The sequence below is a fragment of the Dermacentor albipictus genome, chromosome 1, assembly GCF_038994185.2.
Source record: "Dermacentor albipictus isolate Rhodes 1998 colony chromosome 1, USDA_Dalb.pri_finalv2, whole genome shotgun sequence".
In the NCBI taxonomy this organism is placed as follows: domain Eukaryota; kingdom Metazoa; phylum Arthropoda; class Arachnida; order Ixodida; family Ixodidae; genus Dermacentor; species Dermacentor albipictus.
The window spans coordinates 182389292-182414927 of NC_091821.1; the positions used below are offsets into that span (position 1 = coordinate 182389292).

General features: G+C 49.2%; 1 protein-coding gene across 1 annotated transcript; it reads right to left on the reverse strand.

The window, feature by feature from the left end:
- Positions 1-1829: 1829 nt before the first annotated feature.
- LOC139053239 (uncharacterized) lies at positions 1830-25636 on the reverse strand. Its single transcript, XM_070530330.1, has 3 exons — positions 25400-25636; positions 5356-5520; positions 1830-2750 (listed from the first exon to the last, which is right to left on the reverse strand). The coding sequence occupies exons 1-3, from the start codon at positions 25473-25475 to the stop codon at positions 2554-2556; spliced, it is 438 nt and encodes a 145-aa protein (XP_070386431.1). The 5' UTR covers positions 25476-25636; the 3' UTR covers positions 1830-2553.

Here is a 25636-nt window from a genome sequence, read left to right on the forward strand (position 1 = left end):
GATCAGTTTGGCGGCTTCGGCCACCTAATATTGCATGGTGCCTCTTGCAAATAATTTGGAGAAATACATTTCAAGGAATTTTGAAACGATCACAATAGTTCGCGGAATCAGCCTTGAGGGAATGACAGTTGTGATTTGACATATGACAATCACTCACAGAGTTTATGAAAATTTAGCATGACGTCAAAAACTAGGCTAGCTATGCATGTAATTCCCACTTCAATATAAACCTAGATATATATAACCCTGGCTGATATTTTGCGGCCTATTCTACGTTTCGCAAACACAAAAAGTCACTAAAACAACCTTTGCTTCTGCTTAGCAAATAACATACCAGAAACAGAGTAGTTTTCTTGGAAAAATTTTGAACCGCAACATTAGGTTGCATTGTTGCTCTATATAGCAGTAGTCCTCCTAACACTGCTCGGATCTACTCGGTATATGGTGCACTGTGTGAATAAAAATGTAGTAGGAACAACCTGCACTGTTTATCTTATATTGCTCCAGCAAACTGTCCAGCATCGTTGTTCCTAGCGATATCCACCAATATGCCAAACAAAACCAGAACAATGCTGGCTGCACAAATGTTCACTCACAACTGCAGGAGCCGTTAATTATTTTGTTCTTTTATTCATCCATTGAATAGTTCGCAATAGACTTGTTAGCTTCACATTTTTCAGATTGTACATGTAATTGAATATATTTATCTATATTTCTATCTATATAAACCAGTTCATGTTTGCAGACAGTGCCGCGTGCGAGTCAGTAGCAAACAGGCCATTAGTATAATGTCTATACTGAGACATTCCGTGCTTTGGACTCTGTGCAGAAGCTTGCCAATGTCAAGGCTATGTTGCTTTCCTGGAAAGAGTTGGCGAAAGTTGATTTTCAGATGTTGCAAGGTCTCGCAAGGTTTCGCTGTGTGCCGGCTGCGACTGTTCCCGTGCATTTCTGCGAAGGAGCTATGAATGGACTAGTGTTGCGAGAGTTTTGCTAAGAATGAATCAAGCGTCAGTGAAAAATGTAGATGCAAATTCAGTTTATACCAAATGTGTGCACTTGCGTTGTACAATAAATGTATCGTTATTAATTTGAGCAGAGAGAGAGGGGAAAACGATAAATGAAAGGCGAGGAGGTTAACCAGTGCTGAGCCCGGCTGGCTAGCCTGCACTGTGAGAAGGGAAAGGGGAGGGAAATATTAAGAGCAGGAAATTTAATGACAATGTACTACCCGCAGCACCAAGAAAAAAATGCACTACGATTTTAGCAAATGCGTACTTAGTCAAAGCTGTTTACGTCGCTTACCAGAAATCTTTGTGACCTTCTCAATATTCTGTTGCAGCTAAGACTGCCAATTCACTGAGAAAGGGGTGAACTGTCTGTATGCAGTGCAACTGGTTACACCGTTCTGTCGCCTTTAAGATGTTTGGTTAGTGCTCTGCTCGTGGCAGATATCGAGGGCAAGCTGAGGATGCATGGCTGTCCCAATCCCACGCTGAAGCGGGCTGGTATCACACTTTAAGGCTCGAGGGTCTCCCACAAAATCTTCTAGTCCCGTTGCTTTTCACTTAAGGCTCAGGAAGATCACTGAGACCGTAGTCGCTACTGCACTCACCCAAAAACATAAGAGCATCCACCGGTGTGACAGATGTTGGGTCCGCAGCAGCACTTAAACGTCATTCGTAACGAGGCCAACCAGCCACCTCGGCACATAGCAGCAGGACTTTATTAATGCGCAGTTCTGTAGAGTGTCATTTCCTCTAGACCTCGCCTTGGTGCTGTGTGCCGCTAACAAGCACATGACGAATAGCAAGAAACAAACGTACGAGTTCCCGTTTTCTATTTTTTTATTAGGACAGATCATCTATGTATGTAGGAGGATCACTAATTACGCTCCGCTACGCGCACGAATCGGATTAAAATCGCAGAAGTGTTGCAGAACAGCGCACACAAGTCGACATCGAACGTCCTTTCAACAGGCATACTAAGTAGATCGTGGCACGTGTGCGCATCCCCCGCAGACAGCTTCGTACCGGCCAGCTCTGGCAGCGCGGCACAAGCGAAGCAAGTGACGCGTGTAAAGCAGCGACATCCTATTTTTTTTACCTCTTTTATTTCCTTTTTTTTTTCGTGTATAATGATCAGGTGCTAAACAACTTGGAGACGCGTGCGGCTTCGCAGGCCGTGTCGGCTTGGGAAGGACAGCCGTATGTGCCACGGCCAGCGCGAACGCGCATGCTTTGGCGAAAGGAACGTGTCGAGAGGTGTGTTTTTATGAATGAAGAACGAACGCACGTAACGGCTGCCTCTGAAGACAAATAGCAAACCGGGGACGCTAGCTGGAACGCTGGTTCTGAGCATACGGGACCGAGGTACAACAGGTGGTCAGCGACGGCGCTGCTACTGGAAACCGAGTCACCAAGGTTGGGCAGAGAAGGAAACTTTCGAAGACTATGGTCCGGCGGCGCTATCGGCATCTGTCCCGAGCACAACAGCCCGGCTGTGGGACTCACGACGGGGGCGGCGCAGCACGGGCGCGCTGGGTCCGCGCCGCTACGCAACCCGCAGCGCCAGTAGCACGCCCACGGCCGCCAGGCCGGCGGCGGCGGCCGGCACGCTGGCGCTGTTGCATTTGTCCTCGAAGCAATGGCACACGTTGACGCGTCCGCCGAAGCCGGCCTTGTAGTAGCACGGCCTGTCCGGCTCGCCCTCCACGGCGCACTGGCGGATCACGCGCTTCACGGCAGGCACTGCGGAGAAAGGGCCCGGGGTGAGGCGACGCGGGGCACATAATAGTAATGCACATAATGTAATGCACATTATAATACAATAGTAATGCATAATAGTAATGCACATAATGCACATAACAAGTAAGATTAATAATTTCAGCAGGGTTCACGGCGCCACCAGCAGGCTGCTCAAACATACCAGCCAGGTTGCGTGAAAAATGTTGGTGCGGGGATGGAGTGCACGAGCCGTTTCGGTATTACAGGTAGCAGTTAAGTTCCACCGCTATTGAAGCAGAGTGGAATCAGGCCACGGTGACAGTTTATCAGGTGAGAAACATCACCGCCGTGCACGCAGAGGCAACGCAGCTCGCAGGCCTGTCTCTTCTGCGCACGGCACGGCCTTGACACTTTTACCGAAGAGAAAAAAAAAAGAAGGAAGGAAAAAACGCACGATGCGGCAGGGCGCGCAAGGAGACCGCGACCCTCGCTCGACACTTTCGCGCGCGGTCTCGCTAAGCAGCACTGCTCGGAAAGGACAACAAACACCGCGGCGCACGCGCGAGGCGTCTCGAGCACGGCAATTTACTCCAGAGGCGACGAAGCGGCGAAGAGCGCGACGGGACGTGCTTAATGTCAATAAAGGCAGACTGTCGTGTTCTTAGCCGCACCTCTAAAGGCTGTAGGCATTGATACGCCATTCCCCCATTTTATGGGGCAAGCGCTCCTGATCCGCGTGATCTACACCATCGTCCAAGAGTGCTCGACAGCAAGTAATAATTTCGTGAGCACGAACTTATCCTGCATGGTTGCGTTCCTTGTATTGACAAAAGCTCGTTACTGAAACGCTGTGCAACTGCTGCAGATACTCCGCGCTTCTCGATGTTACTCGCGAAATATTACGGTCGTCCAAGTTGCCATATGCTGGAATAACGCGGCCGCACCACTGTTCAGCAAGCCTTGCGGATATTTTGTTTGTTTGCTTGCTTTGGCTAGTCGAGAACTCGTACCTTGCTATATATACGACTGATCTTATGGCTGCTATCGTGAGAAGCTGTTAACTGACACATTTATGCGTCGTAAAGTGGACCCGCCTGCTAAGAGTAGCAGCATAGTTGGAAGCTCTGGGTAAATTACCACCGCCTGTGGTTCTTCAACGTGCACGGAAATTCCAGTACCAGGCGCTTTGATGTTTTGTCCCTACCGAAAAGCGAGCACCGTGATCCTGTAACTGGTGCCTTTGGGTTCAGCAGCAGAACGCCCACCGCTGCGGGTGCATGGTTTTATTTATTACACTTCATTATTCTTTTTTTCGAACTTGCGTTAAAATTAGCCAACTTCCGTTATGTTCAGTAATTCGGCTTCATAATATTCTATATAGTTCATAGGTTACATTTTGGGGTTTTACGAGCCAGACTACTATCACATGATGCACGTCGTAAATGGGTGACTCCAGATTCATTGCGACCACCCGGGGTTTATTAACGTGCACTCAATGCACGGTACCACGAGTGTTTCTGCATTCCCCCCCCCCCCCCCTCCGAATGCTGCCGGGATCCAACCCGCAACATCATGCTCAAGATCGCAAAATATTACGTAGGCCTTTCACTATTTACAAACACAGGCCTAGGACGGCTTCCGGTTTCGTCCACCCTCGCAAGCTTTCGCTCGCATCGCGGCCGAGATTTTATCGCACTTGGACTTTATACGGAACGCCACTGCGGCGACGAGGACGAAATTTTGCCTGGAGCGTCCATATAATTCCTATCGCAATAATAAGTTCTATCACACTTCCACTCATCAGCGTGGAGCGCGTGGCTAACCGAAGGGCAACTTACATATTTCTTTGCTGTTTGTTAATCCACTGTCACGTATTCACCATACCATACGATTAACGCAGAAAGTCACGTCAGTGCTTCCCTCTTAAAGAAAAATGAATCATAAATTACACATCCGCACGGGAATTGACGATCATTCCGTCATTCTAAAAGACCCTAGGCAGAAAGTTACTGATAAAGTATTTAGAAATTACTGAGGCTGGTTTTCTCGCCTAACTCACCTGAACTCATTTAAAAAAAAAGAAAGCGGCGCTGAGAAAACAAGAGCAAAAATAACATTCCATTTTTTTACTCATTGTGTTAAATTGCGTGCCAGGCAATATATGGATAGCCTCCCGAATGAACAATTCATTAGGCGTCAAACGTTTTAAACTGTGACGGGCCAGTAATCCCCGAGTATTTGCTGCAAGAATGGCTCTCAACAACCGCCTTTCATCAAATCAAAACCGGGGGACGGATTCACTACGCTTTTTTCTCGCCATTGGCCAGCTGCCTTTGGCTATGTTTAGCACTATAATATATGATTGACTGAAAATTTCTCTTGAAAATAATTCTAGCCTCAGAGCTACAGAAGTACATGCCCAGAAGCGCATGCAGGCTATACGCGACCCCTTACAACCATGTATCGGTCGCGCGCACCCCTTCTCGAGAAAAAAAAAAAGAAAACCTTCTCTGTCTTGCAGGCAGGTGAGTCTGCTTTGAGTGCTCGCGTCATATACGTACTTACAGCTGCACAAAGAACAAGTGTTTTGGCTCGGCAGTGCATACGATTAAAAGTTGTTTTAACTTACATCCGTTGACTTCAAAGTCGACGTTCTCATCAATCTTCCTGCAAGCCGTGTACTTGGAGCCCTTGCTTAAATCACTGCACTTTGTTGTATTCATGGTAGATGGCGGGTTCTCGCAGTCGGGATTGGTGGCAGAGCTGCAGACGTAGCACTCGATGGCACTGGTAGCTGGAAAGGAAAAAACATTGGGAAGCACTGTTAGCAGGCAGACAGACGTTGCCGCCCATTCTCTAAGGACACCATTCGCAGTCCCGGCGCACGCTGCTGACGCAAGCACCGCGCGACAACCGTGGCGTCGGCTGACGCACGCCAGCTATAGCTTCTGACCAGTTTTTACAAGCGCTCGGTGAAACGCCTAATCACCACAGATATTGGAATTCGAGCGCTGGCGAAAACGTCTGACCTTTGACGAATGGCAAAGGCGCAGCGATGCGCCCGTATTGTAGCATTCCGTGAATTCCTTGCACATGCCGGTTTTTTTTTTCAACATGTATTTCGTTAGATAACTAACGAAGTACATGTTGAAAAAAACCCGAGCTCCCACAACAGTGGAAGACGGCAAGCATTATTTTAATACCAAAACCCGGGAAGCCTCCGCAATTGGAAAACTTACGGCCAATTTCCTTAACTTCATGCGTGGGGAAATTGATGGAGCACGTCGTCCAGACCAGATTGATGGGCTTTATGGAGCAGGGCGATCTGTGGCCACATGAGATGGTCGGGTTCCGACCTCACTTGTGTACGCAGGACGTCATGCTCCAAATCAAACATGATATAATAGACTCAAGGTCTAAAGATGCAAAAGCAATTCTGGGACTGGACCTCACGAAGGCTTTTGACAACGTAAAGCATGAGGCAGTCCTGGAAGGGCTGAGCAAGATTAATGTAGGTACCAGGACATATCGATACATCAGAGACTTCCTGACGGGAAGAACTGCTTGCATGAGGTTCCAAACGCTGGAATCCCCCACAATTGAGCTAGGGAGTAAGGGTACGCCCCAAGGATCAGTGCTGTCTCCCCTACTCTTCAATGTGGCTATGAGAGAACTCCCCGACCAATTGGCAAAGCTCGAGGGATTAAAATTTAGTATATATGCGGATGATATCACCCTCTGGGTCAACCGGGGAAGTGATTCAGCCGTCGAAAGCCTGCTCCAGGCCGCCACCGACATCATAGTCGATTACGCGGCCGAGAGAGGCCTAGCATGCTCACCGCAGAAATCAGAATTATTTATATACAATCCGAAACACTTAAGGTGCAAGGCACCGTCGGAGATTAAAATTAAAGTGGCGGGTAAAGAGGTACCCATAGTAGAGCAAATTAGAATCTTGGGCCTGATTCTCCAGTCACACGGCCACAATGGCGAGACCGTCAAGAGGCTGCAGAATCACGCAATGCAGACTATGAGTCTAATTAGGCGGGTGGCCAGCAAAGGCCGAGGGCTAAAGGAGAAAAATTTAATTAAACTAATACAGGCGTACATATTCAGCCGGGTGAGCTATGCAACGCCATATCTCGATTTGAAAGTGGTGGAAAAAGAAAAGATTGATTCTCTAATGAGAAAATGCGTAAAACGAGCGCTGGGACTGCCCATGTGTACATCAACAGAGAGATTGATGGCTTTAGGAGTGCACAACACATGGGCGGAACTGGCGGAAGCGGTGCGAACCTCTCACATTGAGAGACTTAGCACCACGATGACAGGAAGAGCCATATTGGCCAAAGTTGGAATATATCCGGACAGAGGCCCCACCCAAAAGGTGGAAGTAGATAGGGAAGTTAGAAAAAATCTGATTATTCCCCCCCTGCCAAAAAACATGCACCCGGAACATAGCAAAGACAGGAGGCATAAACGAGCCGAAGCATTAAAAATTAGATTCGGTAATATTTCGGAACATGAGGTGGCCTACGTAGACGCGGCGGGAGGTAGCGCCAGTTTTACGGTGGCAACGGCCGTCAGCGGCCGGGGTCTTCCCGTGACCGCTGTCACTCTGCGCGGGCGCAATATAGAAGTTGCCGAGGAAATTGCGATCGCATTAGCTTGCGCTGTAACGGACGCGAAATTTGTGATCAGTGACAGCAAAACTGCCATACAAAATTTTAGTAAGGGAAGGATCTCGCCTTTAACGGCCAGAATCCTAGGCCAGAGAAATCTAGATAGAAAAATTCAAATAATTTGGACTCCGGCGCACGAAGCCGTCCCCGGCAACGAGGCGGCCCACGAGCTGGCTCGAGACCTCTACCGCCGAGCCGCTACGGGGCCCCTCGATGACCGAGGGAGCGTAGAGCGCATGCTAAAATATGGGGAGATCACGCAGCATTATAGATTGGCTCGTAGACTGGTATCCCCGCCAGACCCAAAATTAAACAACAAACAAGCAGTCGCGTGGAGACGACTACAAACTTATACATATCCGCACCCGGTTATGGCGAACCACATGTTCCCCGAGGCCAGGAGCGATAAATGCAATCTTTGTGGGGCGAGAGGGACCCTCGACCACATAATATGGGAATGCCCGTACTCTCCCGGGGGAACGCACAAAATAAATAGTAGAGACACCTGGGAGACCCTGCTGCGCAGCTCAGACTCTGAGCTCCAGCTCCGCCTCGTCCAACTGGCTGAAGAGGCTGCTGGGACCCAAGACCTCCCAGCCTGCATCTGAGGCGGCGGCACTCGCCCCCTGACCTGCGTGTCGGGGGGTGGGTAGATCACCTTTTTCCGTTGGGCATTAAAGTTTATTCTATCTATCTTGCACATGCCGGTGAACTAGGTCCCTTTAACATTTCCCAGGCACTAAGGGGACAAAAATGCCCCGAGAAACCTACGCGCGCCACTCTAAAGCTTCGACCAGAGACATGGTGCCACATAAGTGAGGAAAGAAATATATCACCAGACTTATTCGAGACCATGCACTGCAGGGCAAAGTCCTTTCGGACCAGAGAGCTGGAATTACCCCCGTGTTGCGTCAGCCGAACCCATCCTATGCCTGAGTCTATACACATCCAATCGTCTGCTGGGCCCCCTCGATTGCATGTCGCTTCCCTTGGCACCCATTCCGTTACCACCGGTTATCTGCCCTATAATACGCCTTACATGACCCGCCCACCTATAATCGTTCTTCCATGATTTGAATTAAAATATCAGCTACCTGCATCTGCCCTCTAATTTAAACCGCCCTCTTTTTATCTATTAACGTCACGCCTATCATGGTAAAAGTGACAAGCTGGACGAGTTTATTCGGGATGGCAAAATACACTATTCTGGCGATACGATTAAATACGCAGACAAGGACAGAAAGGAGAGAACAAACGCTGTAGACTGTCGTATAGACGGTTTGTGTACTGTCGTTCGTTCTGTTCTTCCTCACCCTGTCGGGGTCTCTCTCTGTCTTACGGGCTTTGACGTCCCGAAACTGCACAGTGGGTCATAACCGCAACGAGGGCTCCGGATTAATGGCAGTCACCTGCGGTTCGTTAACGTGCACCCGAAGCACGGCATACACGAGCGTTTCTTGCAATCCGCTCCCATCGGAATGCTGCCGTCGCGGCCGGGATCGAATCCGCGATCTGATATGCTCAGCAGCGCGACACCCTAGCCACAGCAGGACCCGCGTCTTGAATCGTTTTGCTGCAGTAATGTGCTCGCTCACGCAATCATTTCTCGCTCCATCTCCCGTAGTGCGCTTTTGGGCTTCATATTTGTTACCTTCCATTTTTCCATCTTTCGCTACTTGGTCTATGTGAACGTGCTTTACCCAATTAACTGCACAACTATACCAATTACGATCTCTTGTTGCCGCACCGGGCCATCGTGAATTGCTTTAGTTTGCTGCATAAATAAAGTGCTCCCGACTGTCCACGAAGACGATGGGAGCAGGTGTGTACGATGCGGACGAGAAAAAAACTTGTAAAGCTCGAAACTTTGCAGCTAGACGGGGTGAGCGTGGACGGGGAGCGTTCGAGGAAAGCTTTTCGCTAGTTGTCCTTAATTTGCTTACGGGATAGTCTACAACTGTCAATATACAGGCGCCTAGCCAGTTTGCCAAATCGTCAAAGACAGAGACTGTACAATCAAAAGCCTTCCGTCATCGTCCTCTGAAGCATGACGGCTTGCTTGTCGGCTTTCTCGCCCGCTAGACCGCAGTTCAGGCAAAGCTCAGCGTACTTCGATCGGTATGCGCTACGTGTTCGGTGGATCATTATGACTGCGAGAGCCGTTTAGCGAGGCCAGGCCTACTAGACCCGAACTCCCCTACAATAGAGCCAGACTTTGCCCAAGTCCTGCGCTGATCAATAGCTGGAAACAAGAAAGAATTGTGAGCTTCTCATCTCCGGGAAAGTTGCTCTACATTTGTAGCGCATTATATCTAGGAAGTAATAGTACATGGTCTGAACCTCTATTTCTATTTTCTTTTGTTTTTTAACTCGATATAGAGACGTTTACCGAAAAACAGGTCCTCTGCAAAGAAGAAGCTAGCGGGGAACAGCGCGTGGTGCCAATGCAAGTTGTTCACTGGCATAAGACCAACAAAGTACCAAGTACATTAGCTTCAAGTGATCAACGCGGCAATACCTCTGTTCCTTGTAGATGCGTAAATTTAAACTCCGACAGAAGTGCACAAAAGGGATAAAAGAAAAGCTGTAATTATCGCTTATCCTTACCCTTTCCGTATAACATATAGGCAGTGGTATCAGGAAGTCTATCTACAGATTTATCAAACCTCACGGAGTACTTTAAACATCATACTGAAGTTGTTATTCCCCGAACATCGAGCAAGAATATCTATTAAACAAGTACGTATATATCTAGTGCATAGCCACAAGTGAGGATTGGGAGGAAGGGAGGCAGAAAGAGAGAGAGGAGGTTTAAATCATTTCTTTTTTATTTTGAAGTCGGAACACTTTCCCAAATTGTCAGCGCCCATGAGGACGCACTCCTAAGAAGTAGAAGCAGGGTGTACAATCATGGCTGTAAGCATCCACTGAAATTAAGAACAGATTGAAACCTCCCGGAATAACGCCCTGGACTTACGGGCCTCCAGCTTCAAGGCCTTATAGTGACATGTTCAGTTGGTAGGAAGGCCTAGTTCCGCAGAGGTTCCACGTGATCAATTCAAACACAAAAGGTGCGCTGCTTTCTCAGATCTACCAGCTAATCACAAGCTCAAGTACCATTTTCGCTCCTTCGCCATGAGTTTCGTGTCGAGCAGCAAACAAACAACGACGAGGAGCGAAATCCCGCCATGGCCACATGGTCTCTCGAGTTTGCGGTTGATTTAGAAATAGGTTAACAGTTAACTGCGCAACTGTGCTTCTTTGTACAGCGGAATGGCATCACGTAGACCACTAGGAGCGCCTGATAAAAATGTATCCCCGTGCAGGTCGGTATTGACAATTTCATCTTTCCTCGTACGGCGCACACTCGGACCTGTTTGATGTTGCAATACTGGATACCTGTACCATGCGTTCATCTAAAAGCTCGGAAAAACAAAATGTTATAAAGTAACTGAATTATATTCTGGTAATGCAAGGTACGTGTAATAAATAATACTGCAAGCTCTAAGACTGCACTGAAGTGGACCTCGTGCGCAGTTTTCTGCCGATGAAAAAAAGCACAATGTTCTTGTGCGATATGTAGCCTGAACCGACGAGCGCATGCGACCGGCAAAAGAACTGCTGGTGTGCACTGCGCGTCACTCGCTCTGTGGTGATTCACGAGTGGTCGAGCAAAGCGGCGTCGTGCAGCACTCATCACTCGTCAAATCAAAGAAAGACCATGACTTATGCACAGAACAGCGTATACCCATCACCGATGAATTTTACATGTGCAGGAACCAGCTTTAGCTCAGGGTTTATGTATCTGAATATATGGGAACGGAAAGATCGTTTTTCTCGGCAACCACTGGAGCACTTTTGGTGGGATTTGTTGCATTAAAAAAAAAAAGTTAACGGCTAGTAGCTAGTAGGAAGTAAACTTTTACTTTGAGGTCGACAAGCTTGGACAAAAATGACTGAAAATAAAGGGGGAAAAAAAGCAACGTGCACAGTTTTCTACGATGGGCCTATGTAATCAGTAAAATACCACAATTCTGCAAAGTGAACCTGATAATACACTTAAAGGAGACAAAATGTATGTATTGCGCACCGCTCTCAAACATGCGACTATTTCGTGAGTAATACCTTTGGAAGACTAACAATTTCACGTAAGCTGTAAATTCGACATATCGCTTTTATATGGTTGAGACGCTCAAACAGATGCACTTTACAGAACTGGGAAATCTATTTTTGGTGCGGAGTTACGAACTTGTAAACTTCATGCTTGTATTGACTTGCCGATTTTTCGGCAACTTTTGTAAAAAGAGCAGCGCGGTTCGGCCTAATCGGTACGTCACGATTACCCGGGGGAGCACGAGGCAAAAGAACGGCTGCACGTCGAGACAAACAGGGACCAGAGCTCTACATTGTTCTTCTCGGTGTTCAGTTAGTTCTGCTTCGCGCTACTGCTCTCCCCCGCTAAAATTGTAAAAAAAAAAAATCGAGGTCCTAAATCAAGATTGTGCTTCCCGTATACTCGCTCGAATACAACTTTCTCTGTCAAATGCAACTAATTTCATTCGGTCCAGCGGTTGTCCCAGAAAAGCATTTCTGCCTTTTACACGCATTCGAAAAGGCAGCATCGAAGTTGGCCCCGCGAAACAAACGCGAGAACGGGCCAGACCCCGAAGGGCCAAAGGTGCGTACTTCAAAGGCCCATTCCTAGTGCTCGACGTATCTGCGACGAACCGGTTATCGGTGCACCTCGAGATTACGGTTGCGTCGCTCGGCGGCAAACGTGCCGCCAGCGCGAAGACAAGCAATTTTTTTTTTTTATGACGCAAACTCCGCCTGACGTCAGCCGCCGCGAGACAAGCTCCGGTAGCGCACCACACCGCTGGAAAATAGGTCGCCGGCGAAAGAGAGAGAGAGAGATCGGATCGGGCTTCACCGGCCCAGTGAGCAGCGCCCTGGCAACGCGACGTGGCCCCCCTCGGATATGAAAGCATCCGAGTTCACAAAAAGTGCGTTTCGCGCTGTGCCAGGTTATTAAGTGACCGGGCAAATTTTAGCACGCCGCTGGCTGTGCAGTGAGTCCCTCGCGAGTTGGACCGGAATGGCGCGGCCCTCGGCATCCGTCTTATTAGACGTGTATAGACGAATACTGTGAAAGCGTACGCGTCGCTAAAAAACAAAGGTTCCCATTATAAGCTCCTGTAATATATTGGTGGACTACCTTTCGTTTGTTTTTTCCGTTTTCTCTCTCTTTTTTCTTCATTGTTTTTTCCATTTTTTTCACGTTCGGAAGCGACGGGAAAACATGGACGACCTTTCAACACACAACGCACTCGGTGATGTGCAATTTAACACAGCGTGCTGCATAGCTACCGAAAGTAGTCCCGATGAGAAATGTACACAATCTCAATAAAGACAGTTACTAATAACAGTCACGCTTCTTTCGGCATACGCATCTGAGAAAAGCTAATTTCGCACAGTCTAAAACTGTGTCGGTGAGTTTTGTCAAAGCTATGCTATGTTCAGAAGAAAAGCGGCACAACGTTTCGTACAGTCAGGGACAGCGATTACTAATTGCGTCCGATGTTTTCGCCTATGGCTGCCCAAAAGGGGAAGCGAAATGTGTGCCGCGAGAACGAACGTATAGGTACAGTTAACCACAAAAGCTTACGAACCACGGGATCTCGGAAAACGTTCAATATCCGAACAGCCTGTAACAATAGTCAGTAAAACCGACCATCACAGTGTTGTTCGCATATACCGGCAGAGGCAGTAAATGGCTGCGTTGTGACGCTGCGCAGATATTCAGCTTTTTCTAAGATCTTGTGTTCCGTAAGGTCTTGTGGATGACTGTACGAGCTCGTCCAGAACTATTGCAAATCACGTTATTGAAGTAGCTGAGCTGCATTTAGCTTTGGATTATACGGTGCGATTATCATGCCATTGCCCATGAGCAACTCCGATCCCGGCTGCTCTGTTGCTATACATGGCGTTTTTTTTAACTGCACTAAATTTTTAAAAAATTGCCCGTGGCAGATAGCACAATTCTAACCCTTGATCTAGATTACTCGATGAGGCGACCATTACTCCTACGAGAAATCAAAATGCTTAATTGAATAATTAACATAGTAACATAACTTCTTAATTACGCTACGGCGCATATTTCAATCTCCGAATTGTAGCTAGTGAGTATGCAAGGCATATCGACTTGGAACGAATTCTCAAGGCTACACCAGTTTCGAGATATTAATTTTAAACGTGTCCTACGAAATGCATTGGCGCTGCCGTTACGTTTGTGCTTCCATGCATGAAACAGCGTTTTCTTTCAAATGTAAGTAGAACAGTGCATTGACGGCGCATATCGCGAAACTGGTGCCCCCCTCAGAATTCGTTCCAAGTCGATATGCCTCGCATATACTATACTCACTGCTACAATTCGCAGATTGAAATATGTGTCGTAAAGTAATTAATTAGTTGATTTGAGTAATCAACCTAATTAATCAATAAAGCATTTCGATCTGTCGTAGACGTAATGGCCGCATCATCGAGTAATTTAGATCAAGGGTTAAAATTGTACTGTCTGCCACAGGCAATTTTTCTTTAAATTGTGGTGCATATTTAAAAAAAAGAAGAGAAACTACCCTAGTTAACGGATCAGAACAGCAAGACTCCACGAATTAGAAAGACGAACAGAAAAGCAGAATGAGAAGAATAAAGTGATCTGTGCGGATAAGAATGCGTTCTTTAAAAATCCGAGCCGTTCGGTGGAGTTGGGGAAAATGCTTGTCAATGACAGACGCTTGCAATACACCCGCGAAAGGTCGGGTCCCATAATTGTTGCCCTGCTCTTCCGAGAAATGCCCAGACGCTGCCTACTAAAGCGGCAACCTTGTCGGACCTGTCACGTCGTATGGAAAATAACACGGAAGTGAGGTAACAAAGATCGACCGAGCTAGAAGGCTGTAATATTTTCTTGCGCGGTTGAGTGCCACGCTCGTGTAAGTTTGAATATAACTCTTTGGGAGTTCGACATTTTAGAGGTCGATCGCGTGACAACGAAAACCTGCCTTTTCTTTCTTCTTTGTGTATGTGTGTGTGGGGGTGGGGGGTGGAGTTGGGAGTGTTTCGCTTTGTAGCTATTGCAGTGCACCCAGCTGAACTGTCTTTTTTTTTTCCCCTGTCATCCATTTCCTGCGTATCAGAAGCGCGCGGTAGGCAGGGCACATGTATAAACGCATTCCTAATAAAATCCATCAGTTGAAAGTCGGCGCTTATTTGTCCGTTGTACGGTGCCTTTCTTTCGTCCCGCGTCAGCTTAGCGCTACCCCTGCAACCATGAACGACCACCAACTTCGCCCCGTTCGCCATTCTGCTCAGCATAAAGAAGAATCCGCTCGCCAGCGAGTGTTCGTCACCAAAAATCGGTCCCGTACGTCGCCTGAAGCGGGCGTATTCTTTCCGAGGCAAACTTCCAGAGACTGCTCAGAAAAGCGCGGAGCACGCTGGCGAATTCCGGTAGTTCTCGAGTGTTTTTCCAGAAGGTTTTGGAGCACTCGATTCGGTTCTCCCGAAGACGAGAGACGCGTCTTGCGCGTTTGCCGGCGGCGTGCTCACCGCCGGATCGCCATTATCCGCACTCAAGTGGCCGCTATCTCGAGTGGCTGCTGTCGTCTTGGCGATAGGGAGCGGCGACAAGAAGGGACGAGGACCGCGAGCCGCGCTTCACGACAGCAATCTGTGCGCGCAAGAAAACTCTCGTGCACCGCCGGAGAACAAAGATGCAGTAGACCGCGGCGCACACTACAGCCTCGGCCGTGTTCCTTGGGAAACGAACGCGGTGCCATGCTTCACAAGGCCGCTATTCTTGACCACATTTTGCGGGCCAGGCATTTAGAAGCTGCTGAAAATCGACTTGAATTCCTGCCCCCCTCCCCCCCCCTAAAAAAAAAAGAGGGAACGAACGCCCCGTATAACACCCGTCAGCGAGAGACGCAGTAGCGAGGGGTTCCGGATTAACTTTGACAACTTGCGATTGTTTAACACGCACCCGAGGCATGGCACAATACGTAGCTTTTTTTGCGTCCCGTTCCCATCAAAATGCTGCCGTTAGGGAGAGGAATTGAATCCGCGGCCTCAGCAGCAGATAGGCGCGGGTTACTACCTCTCTGTATCCGTGCGTGTCAACAGTTTGAGACGACGGGCGGTGAAGAGAGGACGTGAGCCCATCGCGGCTCTTGAAGTTTGCGCCCACATTGGCGTCAGTCCCCGTGTCTGTTTACCGTTCCTTATCGCTTTTTGATGTGCGCTGTTAAGCTGTATCGCAGCCCTTGGATGCGTAGGCCTGTCAGTGTTTGCTCAGCACGAAAGTAATTCTACAAAAGCGGCACAAACAGCACTTAGCAGCCTGACGGCGAAGTCGATACGTGATGCGCAGGGCGCAGCACATACCGCTTTCACGACCACCAAAATTACTGTGCATAAAAACGAAGGAATATTACCTTGTTCACGCATATTTGCGAGACAATCAGCCATAAGCATGGGCGATGCAACACTCATACACGCGATTTCTTGGGTGTCATACAGCCTTATTCTCGCTCTACCTGTCCCCAGGAATCGCGAATTGTCATAATTCTATTATCATTACCCGTAGCTCATTGCTCGGCAGGTAAACCGACCAACAGCCATTAACCAGCTAGGAGACTAGCAGCCTGCCCAATTTCAGTTACCTAGAAAAGCGTTGCCCACTATAGCGATAAACACTGCAGATGACTGAACTATCTCACTATAGTAACCCGACCACCCAGAGGTCGCTGCACTCGCAAAGTTAAACCGCAAACATAATTAAATGGCGTTTCTGTTTAAACTCGGGCATGAGGAAGAAAACTACCCAGAAGAGATAAGGAAGAGCGAAGAGCCGACAAGCTAAGTCCATCCTAGTTTTGTTTTTGCACGTGTTTATTTAACAAATTGCTCGGGCTGTTAAAATCATTTCATACGAGACATTCACCATAAGTCACCACACGATGCCAAGGAATGAACGTGACCTTAATTCACCGCTTTCACATCATAAGCTTCCATTCCCTGCTAATTCAAAAGACAGAGTGGGTCGTATTTTGCTGGCTTTATATCTGTATAATGGTGTACAACCGAGTCTACCTTCTACTATGGACCACTTGACTAAACGCTCTGTTTTCTCCCGCATAGCTCCACTCCCCTCTTTACTAAAGCTTTTTCTTCAAAAAAATAAAAATAAACCACGGCTCGCAACGAAACCCAGAAGCTTGTACTTATAGCTCTGCTCACAAATGAAGTCGTGGAACAATGAAATAAAGTATGGCGAAAGATCCGCTTCGCAGTTAACGCCAGCAGCAAGCGGAAGAGCAAGAATTTATCCGCAAAGAGCAGAACGAATTCGGGACCGTCTCGATCTGTCCGAACCGTTCTGCGCCGGTGCAAGCAGGTATACGATGAGGAAGGATGCACTACAAGCAGAGGAACTCGCACGTGCCCGCGAAATGACGACTCCTCCGTGATGAGCCAGGGCCACTGCGGCACAAAATATTTCGCCCGAAGTGCGAAACAGGTGCAGCAGCTAGAGCGATACTACGCGCGCCACAAGAGCCTCGCTTCGCGCCTTGCCCTCGGTGCTCGCCTCTGCTGCAGCGCGCACCATCGCATCAGCGGCCGCCGCGAGCGCTGCTCCTCTGAGCACTTTGGCGGCGGTAACCTGATGGCGGAGCGGTGCAAGTCGGGTCCGTTTCATGAAACTTCCCCAGCCTCCATCTCCGGCGTTTTATTTTAAATTAATTAATTACCACGTCTCAATTAGAATGGTATAAATTTATACATTCTAAATATAACAATGAAAAGCTACCTTAGTACCAGTTAATTTCATATTCCTGAAAGGGCGGGCGCTGCATTTCAAGGTAAATTAGACTATTTCAGAAATACTTTGCCGCAAAAGGTTCTTCAATGCACTCAGCAGAGATGAAGTTATTGGCAATCAAGCATACCGTTCGCGGTTCTTCCGCTCCTTCTTCAACGACTTGCACGGTGAATGCTACGGCGGAGTGAGGTGTGCCCACAACACGTATCCTACTGAACGTCATCGTGGCGCGCAGCGCAAATTCGATATTGGATGTTCACGCAGACGCCACTATTTCCGATATCAGCGCCTACGACGCGCCAAACGCGCTTGTCCTCGGCGAGCTGCAGCAGTGCACTCGGCCAGTGGACTTGTCACGGCACCCCGCGACGGCCGCGGTGCCTACGCTACGTATTCGACCGCAGCTACATGCAACCACAGCACTGGCTTTGTGCACGACAGAGCGAAAATGAGCGCTCACGCTCACGTGCTCCCGTGTGGCTGTGCTACGTGGTGCGGACCGGCTTTGTCCTGCACCAGCTTGACCGACGGATAGTAGCCACGTCCAACTTGCGCATTTCGAAGCTCATTACGAAGCGAAGTCTGCGAAGGCGTCTAACCGGGAGCGGCCAGGAGCGAGGGAGCGCTGGCAAGCGTGCGTGTGCTCTGACCATGGAGAAAGAAGTACTTGAGTGTGACCTTAAGTTTCGCGTGGTTCGAGGCTAGTTGAGTGTTCAAAACTAGTCGACATTAGCGAGACCCGGCGGCTACGACACCAATAAGCAGGGTGGCCAACGTTTAGTTACAGCGCGGGCGGCCGCGGCCGAACGTGAGCAGACGACAGTCTGCTTCTTCCAGAAGTACGTAATTATTATCGAAATTCTAAAGCGGATTTCCGCTTGTTTATTAAACTGCACCAATAAATATACACAGTAACAGTAGGAAGAAGCGCACTCAGCCAAACACCCGCCTTGATTGATGTCAGCTGTTAGCCAATAGCAACCGCGTATGGGAATCTATTATATTATGAAATAAAACGTCCAAAAAAGAGTGAGGAGCAGGCTTCTGTTGAAAAGACAGCATTTAAGAGAAAGGTGACTTCGCGCTCCGTTTGCCAGATCCACGCGCCGCGCACGACTGCAAAATTTGGCTGAGATGTTCACAGCAGCGTATGCTATCCAGATGACTGCGTTTTTTCATCAAGCCCGAAGGGAGTGGTTCAGGGCCCCTTTAATTCCTTGCATTGAAGTTGAAAATAATCAGATGCTTTGTGTCACATTGTTGCGATAATAGCAATGCTCCAGCGCTATTCACGGTTCTTTTTATTATCATTTGTATTAATCGTATGAGCCCCTCTCGCAACTCAATGAATTGTCGGGTTCGCTGGTATAAAAAATGCCGTAACGTTTCGCTTGTTTACGTGAAACTAAATTCATTGTAAGTATCTCTGCCATAACAACTACGTGAAACTAAATTCATTGTAAGTATCTCTGCCATAACAACCACGACAGCATCGCGTCAATGGCGGCTTCACACGTCGCGACCGAGCTGTGGGTGTGCAGTAAACATTCTTTCGCCGCTAATATAGAACGATGTCAGGCAGATGATAGGAGATCACTACGGCCACAGCTGCTCACAACCGACGTTAACAGCAACGCCATGCATTGCGGTTAGAAAGTGCTCAAAATAGCTACCGCAGTATAAATGACAGCACGCCACTCGCCGCTTGGTTTATCGAAGTCCTAAACCCGCGTCTCCTGACAGTGGCCTGCTGTCAACGCTGAGCACTATATACCACAGAGCCTACTACTCGATAACGTGCACAGGGCAGGCACAAAATAAGATGTGCTGTACAAGCAAAATCTTCCCCCACTGGATGGCTCAATTTCATCGCTTTTACAACGGAAAGGGAGAGCGCTCGGAGCCGGTGGCATTAACAGTGTTTATTATTTTTTAACGACAAAAGGCACATGGAACCGCGTGGTGAGCAGCGAATGCGTGCTTACTCTTTGTGCTACGTTTGAAGCATGCTTGTCAAAAAATAAAGAAAGAAAGAGAAAAAAAAAGTAAAGAAGTCTCCGCCGACATGTTTCCGACACTTCCTTCTAGCTTTTCGATGCACACTGCAGTCGCCACAACAGTATACACTGTAAAAATAACTCACACCCTTAGGGTATCCGTTTAATATAAATCACACCCTAAGGGTGTGAGTTATAGACAGATTTACACCCTTTTTAACTTTTAAGGGTGTAAATTACTTTACAGTGTGGCGCTCGGGCATCCAAGAGGCACAAATTGCAGTACGCACGGCCTATCAAGCAACGCGTTTGCACTGCGAGGTGTAAAGTATGCGCAACGCGCGGCTGCTTGGTGTCCTGTTGAGCGGGGCGAATCCAGCTGATCGTAATTCCCTCGTCGCGACTCCCCGTCCAGAACTTCTGTCTACGAGGAGAAGGGCATAAACAGGCAGCAGCGGCTTGCCCAAGGGCGACTCTCCCAGCGGGCCAGACTGCCGCCTATGTGCCGTCGCGCCTACATTCATGCCCCTTCCTGCGGGGCCATTCGTCACAGTGGCATGGCGTGACGAACAGCGTTCGCAACTCCAGACGCGCAGACGCCAGGGCAGTTTCGCCGCGCCAGTCAAAACGCAGCGTTGCTGGGAACACGAATAAACTACTGCAACCACGCAACGTGCCCGCACAAGCGCTTACGGTGAGAACGAGGATGCGTGAAACACGGGAATCTTCACCCCCCCCCCCCCACCTCTGTGCCTTATGCTACCCTCTGAAGTATTTTCCGCATTATCGAATCGGAAAAAAATAACGAGGCAGAGTTTAACCTCCCTAGATTACACACGGGCTTTCAGGATGACCGCAGTGGAGGGCTACGGATCACTTTCTACCACCCGGAGTTGCTTAACGTGCACCCAAAGCCCAGCAAACGTGCGTTTTTGTATTCCGCATCCTGCGAAATGCGGCCGCCACGAAAAAGAATAGAATCCGCGACCTCGTGCTTGACGGCAGAACGACATAGCCACTGGGCCACTACAGCGGCTTAGAAAAAAAAATGAAAAGAAAGAAACAAAGAGAATGGTCTGAGGCGAGAGTATAGAAAACGAGTAAATTCTTAACCCGATGCCCCCCCCTTTTATTATTATTATTATTATTCGGGGGTTCTGCCACGAGGCCTATATGTAGTAAAAATTGACGAAAGGGACATCACATAAATGCGAGCAGCCGTGTGTGATGCAGGTACCGCGGCAATGAGTTGGCGCACTTGTGCGTTATCCAACGGGTATAGTCCTCCGGAACATCAGGCTTTCGTTTGACCTCCCTAAGCATCTTGTGTCTATAATATCCTTGTTCCAGGGCGCAGTCACAAAGGTTGGTGAACGTCCGACGTACACACAGGCGCTGAGCATCTGGGACAAAACGTTGTAGGGTTTTCACTTGCAGATCCCCAGGCGTAGACGTGACGGCAGGTGTTATATGGCCAGCCCAACCCGAAGCCTCCAAAGACAAACTTGCATTTAACCAGGAAGATGCTGAGGGGAAGGAAGCAGACACAGTGGGGTGGTATAAGTACACTTGTTCCGTCGGAGAATGGACTTCTGGTCATGGAGGAGAGCTCGGGGTTCAGAAGGAAGCGGGCTGGTGTCAGATAAATATGCTTAGTGTGTCATTCCGTTTGACGTACTGGGAGCTCGTTCAACAACGTAAGCAGTTCCACCTCCTTTTTTTTTTCTCTCGTACTTAAAGTCAAGATGACGTCTTGGAAGGTAGTTCCTTGCCATAAGAGCCAATTAAAACAAAAAAGGGCAGAGAGAAATGTATCCCGCACGCAATTTGTAACTTCTCAAGAGGCAGCCTCAAACTACACGGCACAGCTTAGCCATATGCAGCACATCATTGCATAAAGGGGTAAGCTCCACCGACGAAGTCTAACCAGCCGTGAAGGGTAGCGGCCGTCAAGGAAGCTTTATGATATAACGATGAAAGAGTGCGTCGACCTTTGACGCTTTCGCAAGAATCGAGCGACGGCGAGAAGGGCGCCGGCAAGACGTCCGATTTCTAAAATAGGGAAGCCTCCGCATACGTATCCAAGAATTCTGCGGGCTCTCGTTATGTCGACGTTAGCGAAAGAATCTGCAAAGGCTTCTGGTATCATAAGAGCTGGATCACATGTGCTGATCTCGGGGCCACCCGAGTTAACACAATAGCATTAAGTCGCAAAGGTTGAGAATGCTTCTTGAGGGGATACGTAGAGCATGGTGAAAAGACAGGCACCGCATTATTTTTTTTTTTCGTGCCTTTCTACTGTGCGTGTCTTATCCAGAAGCTCTTGACTTCGTATCGTGTCCCAGCAGGCCCTACTCAGCATACCGGTGCAGAATGTTTCCACCAGACACCGGCAACCCTCGTAAATGGCATACTGTGTATGCCGAACAGATAAAGAAAGCACGAACGACGGCAGTCTTCCGTTTTCAGTCACGTTTAGCTAAAAAACGATCGTTCGCGCCCAAGTCGTTGACCCCAGCCATCGATTTCTCAGTTCGCCTGTACGGACATATTTTCTCGTTCTTTAAGTTACTTTTTCGCCTACTGTACACAATAGCCCGGTGCGCTGCATCGGCGACCGCCAACTGCCGCGGAAGTACAGGTGAAGGCACGGTAACCGCTACACCGGCCGGCCATCGCCGTGAACGTGACGACGCTGACGGCAGCGCTAACGAACTACGTCTACACTGAATGAAGAAAGCACAGAGCGGTCGCGCGAGGCCTTGGTACAGTCGCGCCACCCACTTCCCTTCTCATTTTCGGATTGGTGCCGCGTGCGCTCGACTCGCAGCCATTGCCACAGCCGGCACGTCCTTGCGAAACGCGCTAAACCAGCGTCACAGATCGCTGGTCCCCGCGCCGAACGAGGCGTGCGCGCCGCTGCCGGCGCGTGCGGGTGCAAAGCGCGACCGCGCAGGGGCGCTCCCGTGTAGCAGCTACTACCCCCTTGCTGTCGGCCTCGTCTTTCGCCGCTGCACTGCTGCTCCCGCAAGAAGCGGGCCCGACAATGACAAGCCGGTGCGCAGCACAGTGTCACGACCTTCGAAACACCCTTCTGCTTCCCCACTCTTGGGGGAAACGCCTCGTTAGTATTCAAGCGTTCATATCGACCTCGATTTCGAGCGAGGGCCTGCAGGCAAATCTTTCAATATTTGAAATCTGCGTTATTACGGCCACATTTCTTTTTTCTCATGAAGCAAAATAAAGGTGCAAGTGATATAGGTCGGAACACGATGTCCTTTTTCCTTCTTCGCTTACAGATTGAGTTCTTTCTTTATTTTTTAGCGCCTGTTCTGTTAGCCTGTTTCGTGACAGAAAGCGTGCAGGCTGAGAAGCGGGCCGTTGTGCGGTTTATGGCGATGCTCCCGTAAAGTTCAGAGACGAAAGAGCTATATCGCGCAGGCAACACAGTTCTTCACAGGCGCATCTTGCGCGTTGAAACCTTTTCGTCGCCGAGTCCGCATCACCATCATGCGACATTGCTATCAACTTGTCATTGCACTGCAAGAACAAACCCCGCGGTATCTCCCGTGCAAAGTTCTCCACAAAATGCCGCCGCGAGAGTCGAGAAATGGTCGCACGCCGCACTTGTAACCATCCCGTATAAAGGTGGGCTCTCCTGCTGGATTCTAGAAGGCGTCGGTAACCTGTCCCTTTACAGCTATAACGTCCTGTCCGTTTAAGAACAACTCGCGCATCGAAACCAGGCGAATATGAACACGCAAACTTAGTGACGCAGCATAAGCAAGTGTATCTGGTTCCGAGGCGGTCGCGTCGAACTGTGCGAGACTCTGCCACACGCACAGGTCAGATATCCACGGCAAGAGTATAAGGACAAGGTGAAAGGGCATTTTGAAGTACCGAAAAGCAGCCCACCGTTCGGTGAGCCATTATTCCGAGAGGTCGTGCCTCAACGCCACTTTTTCGAGACGCATCCTGCGAGTTAGGCCTCCAATACACTGAAGGACGTCGCGCATCCTGCTTCCCTCATCCCTATAGAACAGCAGGCGCATATGCACTGCGTGTCTTTCACGGCGAAATGTTTACGAATATGTCTGGACGTGCGGAGTGCGCTGTTATCTAGATGGCTTAATATGCACAATATGTCCTATCAGTGTGTGTTTGTTAACGTACACTCACTGGCGGAACACCGGTAACGTACGGCGGAGACCTTAATCGGCTTTTGACGTTGGTATGGTTACTGCCGTCTGCGTGCATATCAGCCCGTACTTGTTATGCGTGTGTGCATCCGCCCGTTACATCATCTGCTTTCGCGTCTCGTGCAGTCATGCGTTCCGAAAGTTATTCTCCTGGTTATACCTAGCAGGCGCCGACAACTGCGCTGCTTGCAGCTACTGAGGGTACTCTCGAGGTGCTGTAGTAGAAACAAATAAGAAAAAAAGGTAAGGTTTTCCTACTGACTGTTTCTGCATAGGCAGTGGATGCGGTAGCGCGCATCTACTACGCTTGAAATATTCGTCTGTTTAACTTGGCATGCGTTAAGTTTCGAAAATTTCCTTTAATTATTCTTGTGCAGCTCAGGGGTTACGGGTACGGCTAACCAGGGAAACCTGACCAGGGAATCCAAGCAGGGAAGAAGCGGTCACGTGTAAAATAAATAACGGACTGTAGAAGAAAATCCTTGCAACGAGCGAGTCCTTGCATCCATGTAATCACTTGAAAGCGTGAAAGAAACCTTCGTGGTGTGCCGTTCTCATGAACATCACTCTCCATCCTACGCGTGTAGCCCCATTTACCGGAACATCATTGATTCGTGGCCAAATAATTCATTCCGTGGTGCCACTTTGGTTGCTGTAACGGAGAAAAATGGTGTTTGATCTTTCTAGCACCTGGTTCAAGTTCAGTCAATAAAGAGGGCTGCAGGATCCCTGCACTGGTTACTGCATAACAAAATGTAAATGGAGGTCAGATAATATTGAGTGGAACTGATGCGCTCTTCAAGCAAATTGAAGAAATTGCTGTACTAAACACTAACACATCCACTGGCGCTAATATTCTGAGCAGAAAGATGAGTCGTTTTCTCACGGTGATCACCAATTAATAAATTAGAAATGCGCCGTGAAAACTAAAATGAGAAGCTGTTAATCATGCTTTCGTCCAAGATGAACACAATCCAAGCAGAAGCAGCACATTATTTCCGGGTAATTGTCATATACCAGAACGGAGGAGGAGGAAATGAGATGAAGGACATTAGTTTCGGAATAATGGGTGCGCAACGTTCTTCTCTGTGAAATTGCCAGGCAGATAGAAGGGAAATTCGTTATTTGCTGTTTTAACGTGAATGTACTCAGCTACGCATGTTCACAAAGCGACTGTGCAACGGAGTCATAGAAGGCGTCAGAAGGAACCGTAACGTTCGGGCGCTCGCTTAGGATGATATCAAGCCTGGCTGCTGGGACAAAAGGATCATCCGTGTATATAAGCAAACATCCCGTGCAATGGTTTTCAATAGGCAGCAAGGTAAAACATTAGCGTTTCACGTAGCTACCTATTGCATCGCACTTCGTTCCACGAGTGGTTAGTGTTACGCACTGAAATCGCGGCGCCGCCACTACATTACGTTCAATAGTGAAACCAGTGGCGAGAGTTCGCCGCGCTCACTGCGAAGAAGACGCCGTACTCTTGCGCCTCCACGAAGCAACGAAGGGGGAAAACACAGTGGCCCGTTGATAGAGCCAGCGATTATAGGCGAGATGCCGGATGCGGAACCCGTGGGCCCAAGAAGCTGTTTGCCCCCGCTTGCGCCTGTCAAAGATCAGGAGATGAGCGCGCGCGTTTCTCCGCTAGGGCCACGAGGTTTCTCAATGCGGTTTCGCCGGGCTGATCGGTGCAAATGGCCTTCGCTCAATAGCCGCGAGCAGGAACCCGTATAGCACGAGCCTGCCTGTCGCCGGGGCTGGCCGCATCGCGCGCGCGAGCGGCCCGGTGCACAGACTACGGCGGCGGCTCGAACCCGGCGCTGGAAAGATGAAGAGCGGCAGCGAAAGGGATGGCGCGCAGAAGAGCGGCGCGTGCGAGGCCGACCTCTGTTCGACCTTTAGGGACGCCACTCACTCGAAGGCAGCGTGGCCAGCGTCAGGAAGAAGGCGGCGGCGGCGGCCAGGGCCGCGGGCTGCAGCTGTGGGGCCATTCCGAGGGCGGCAGGGTTCCTCCGAAGCTCGACTTCTCACGACGACTGGCTCACGGTGTTCGCTGCCGACCGACTCTTAGCCTGCCTCCGCCGATCCGTGCTCGCAGGCGGCTGCTCGTCACGTGGGGCCGCCTCCGTAACGCCGCCGCCGCTGCCCTGGC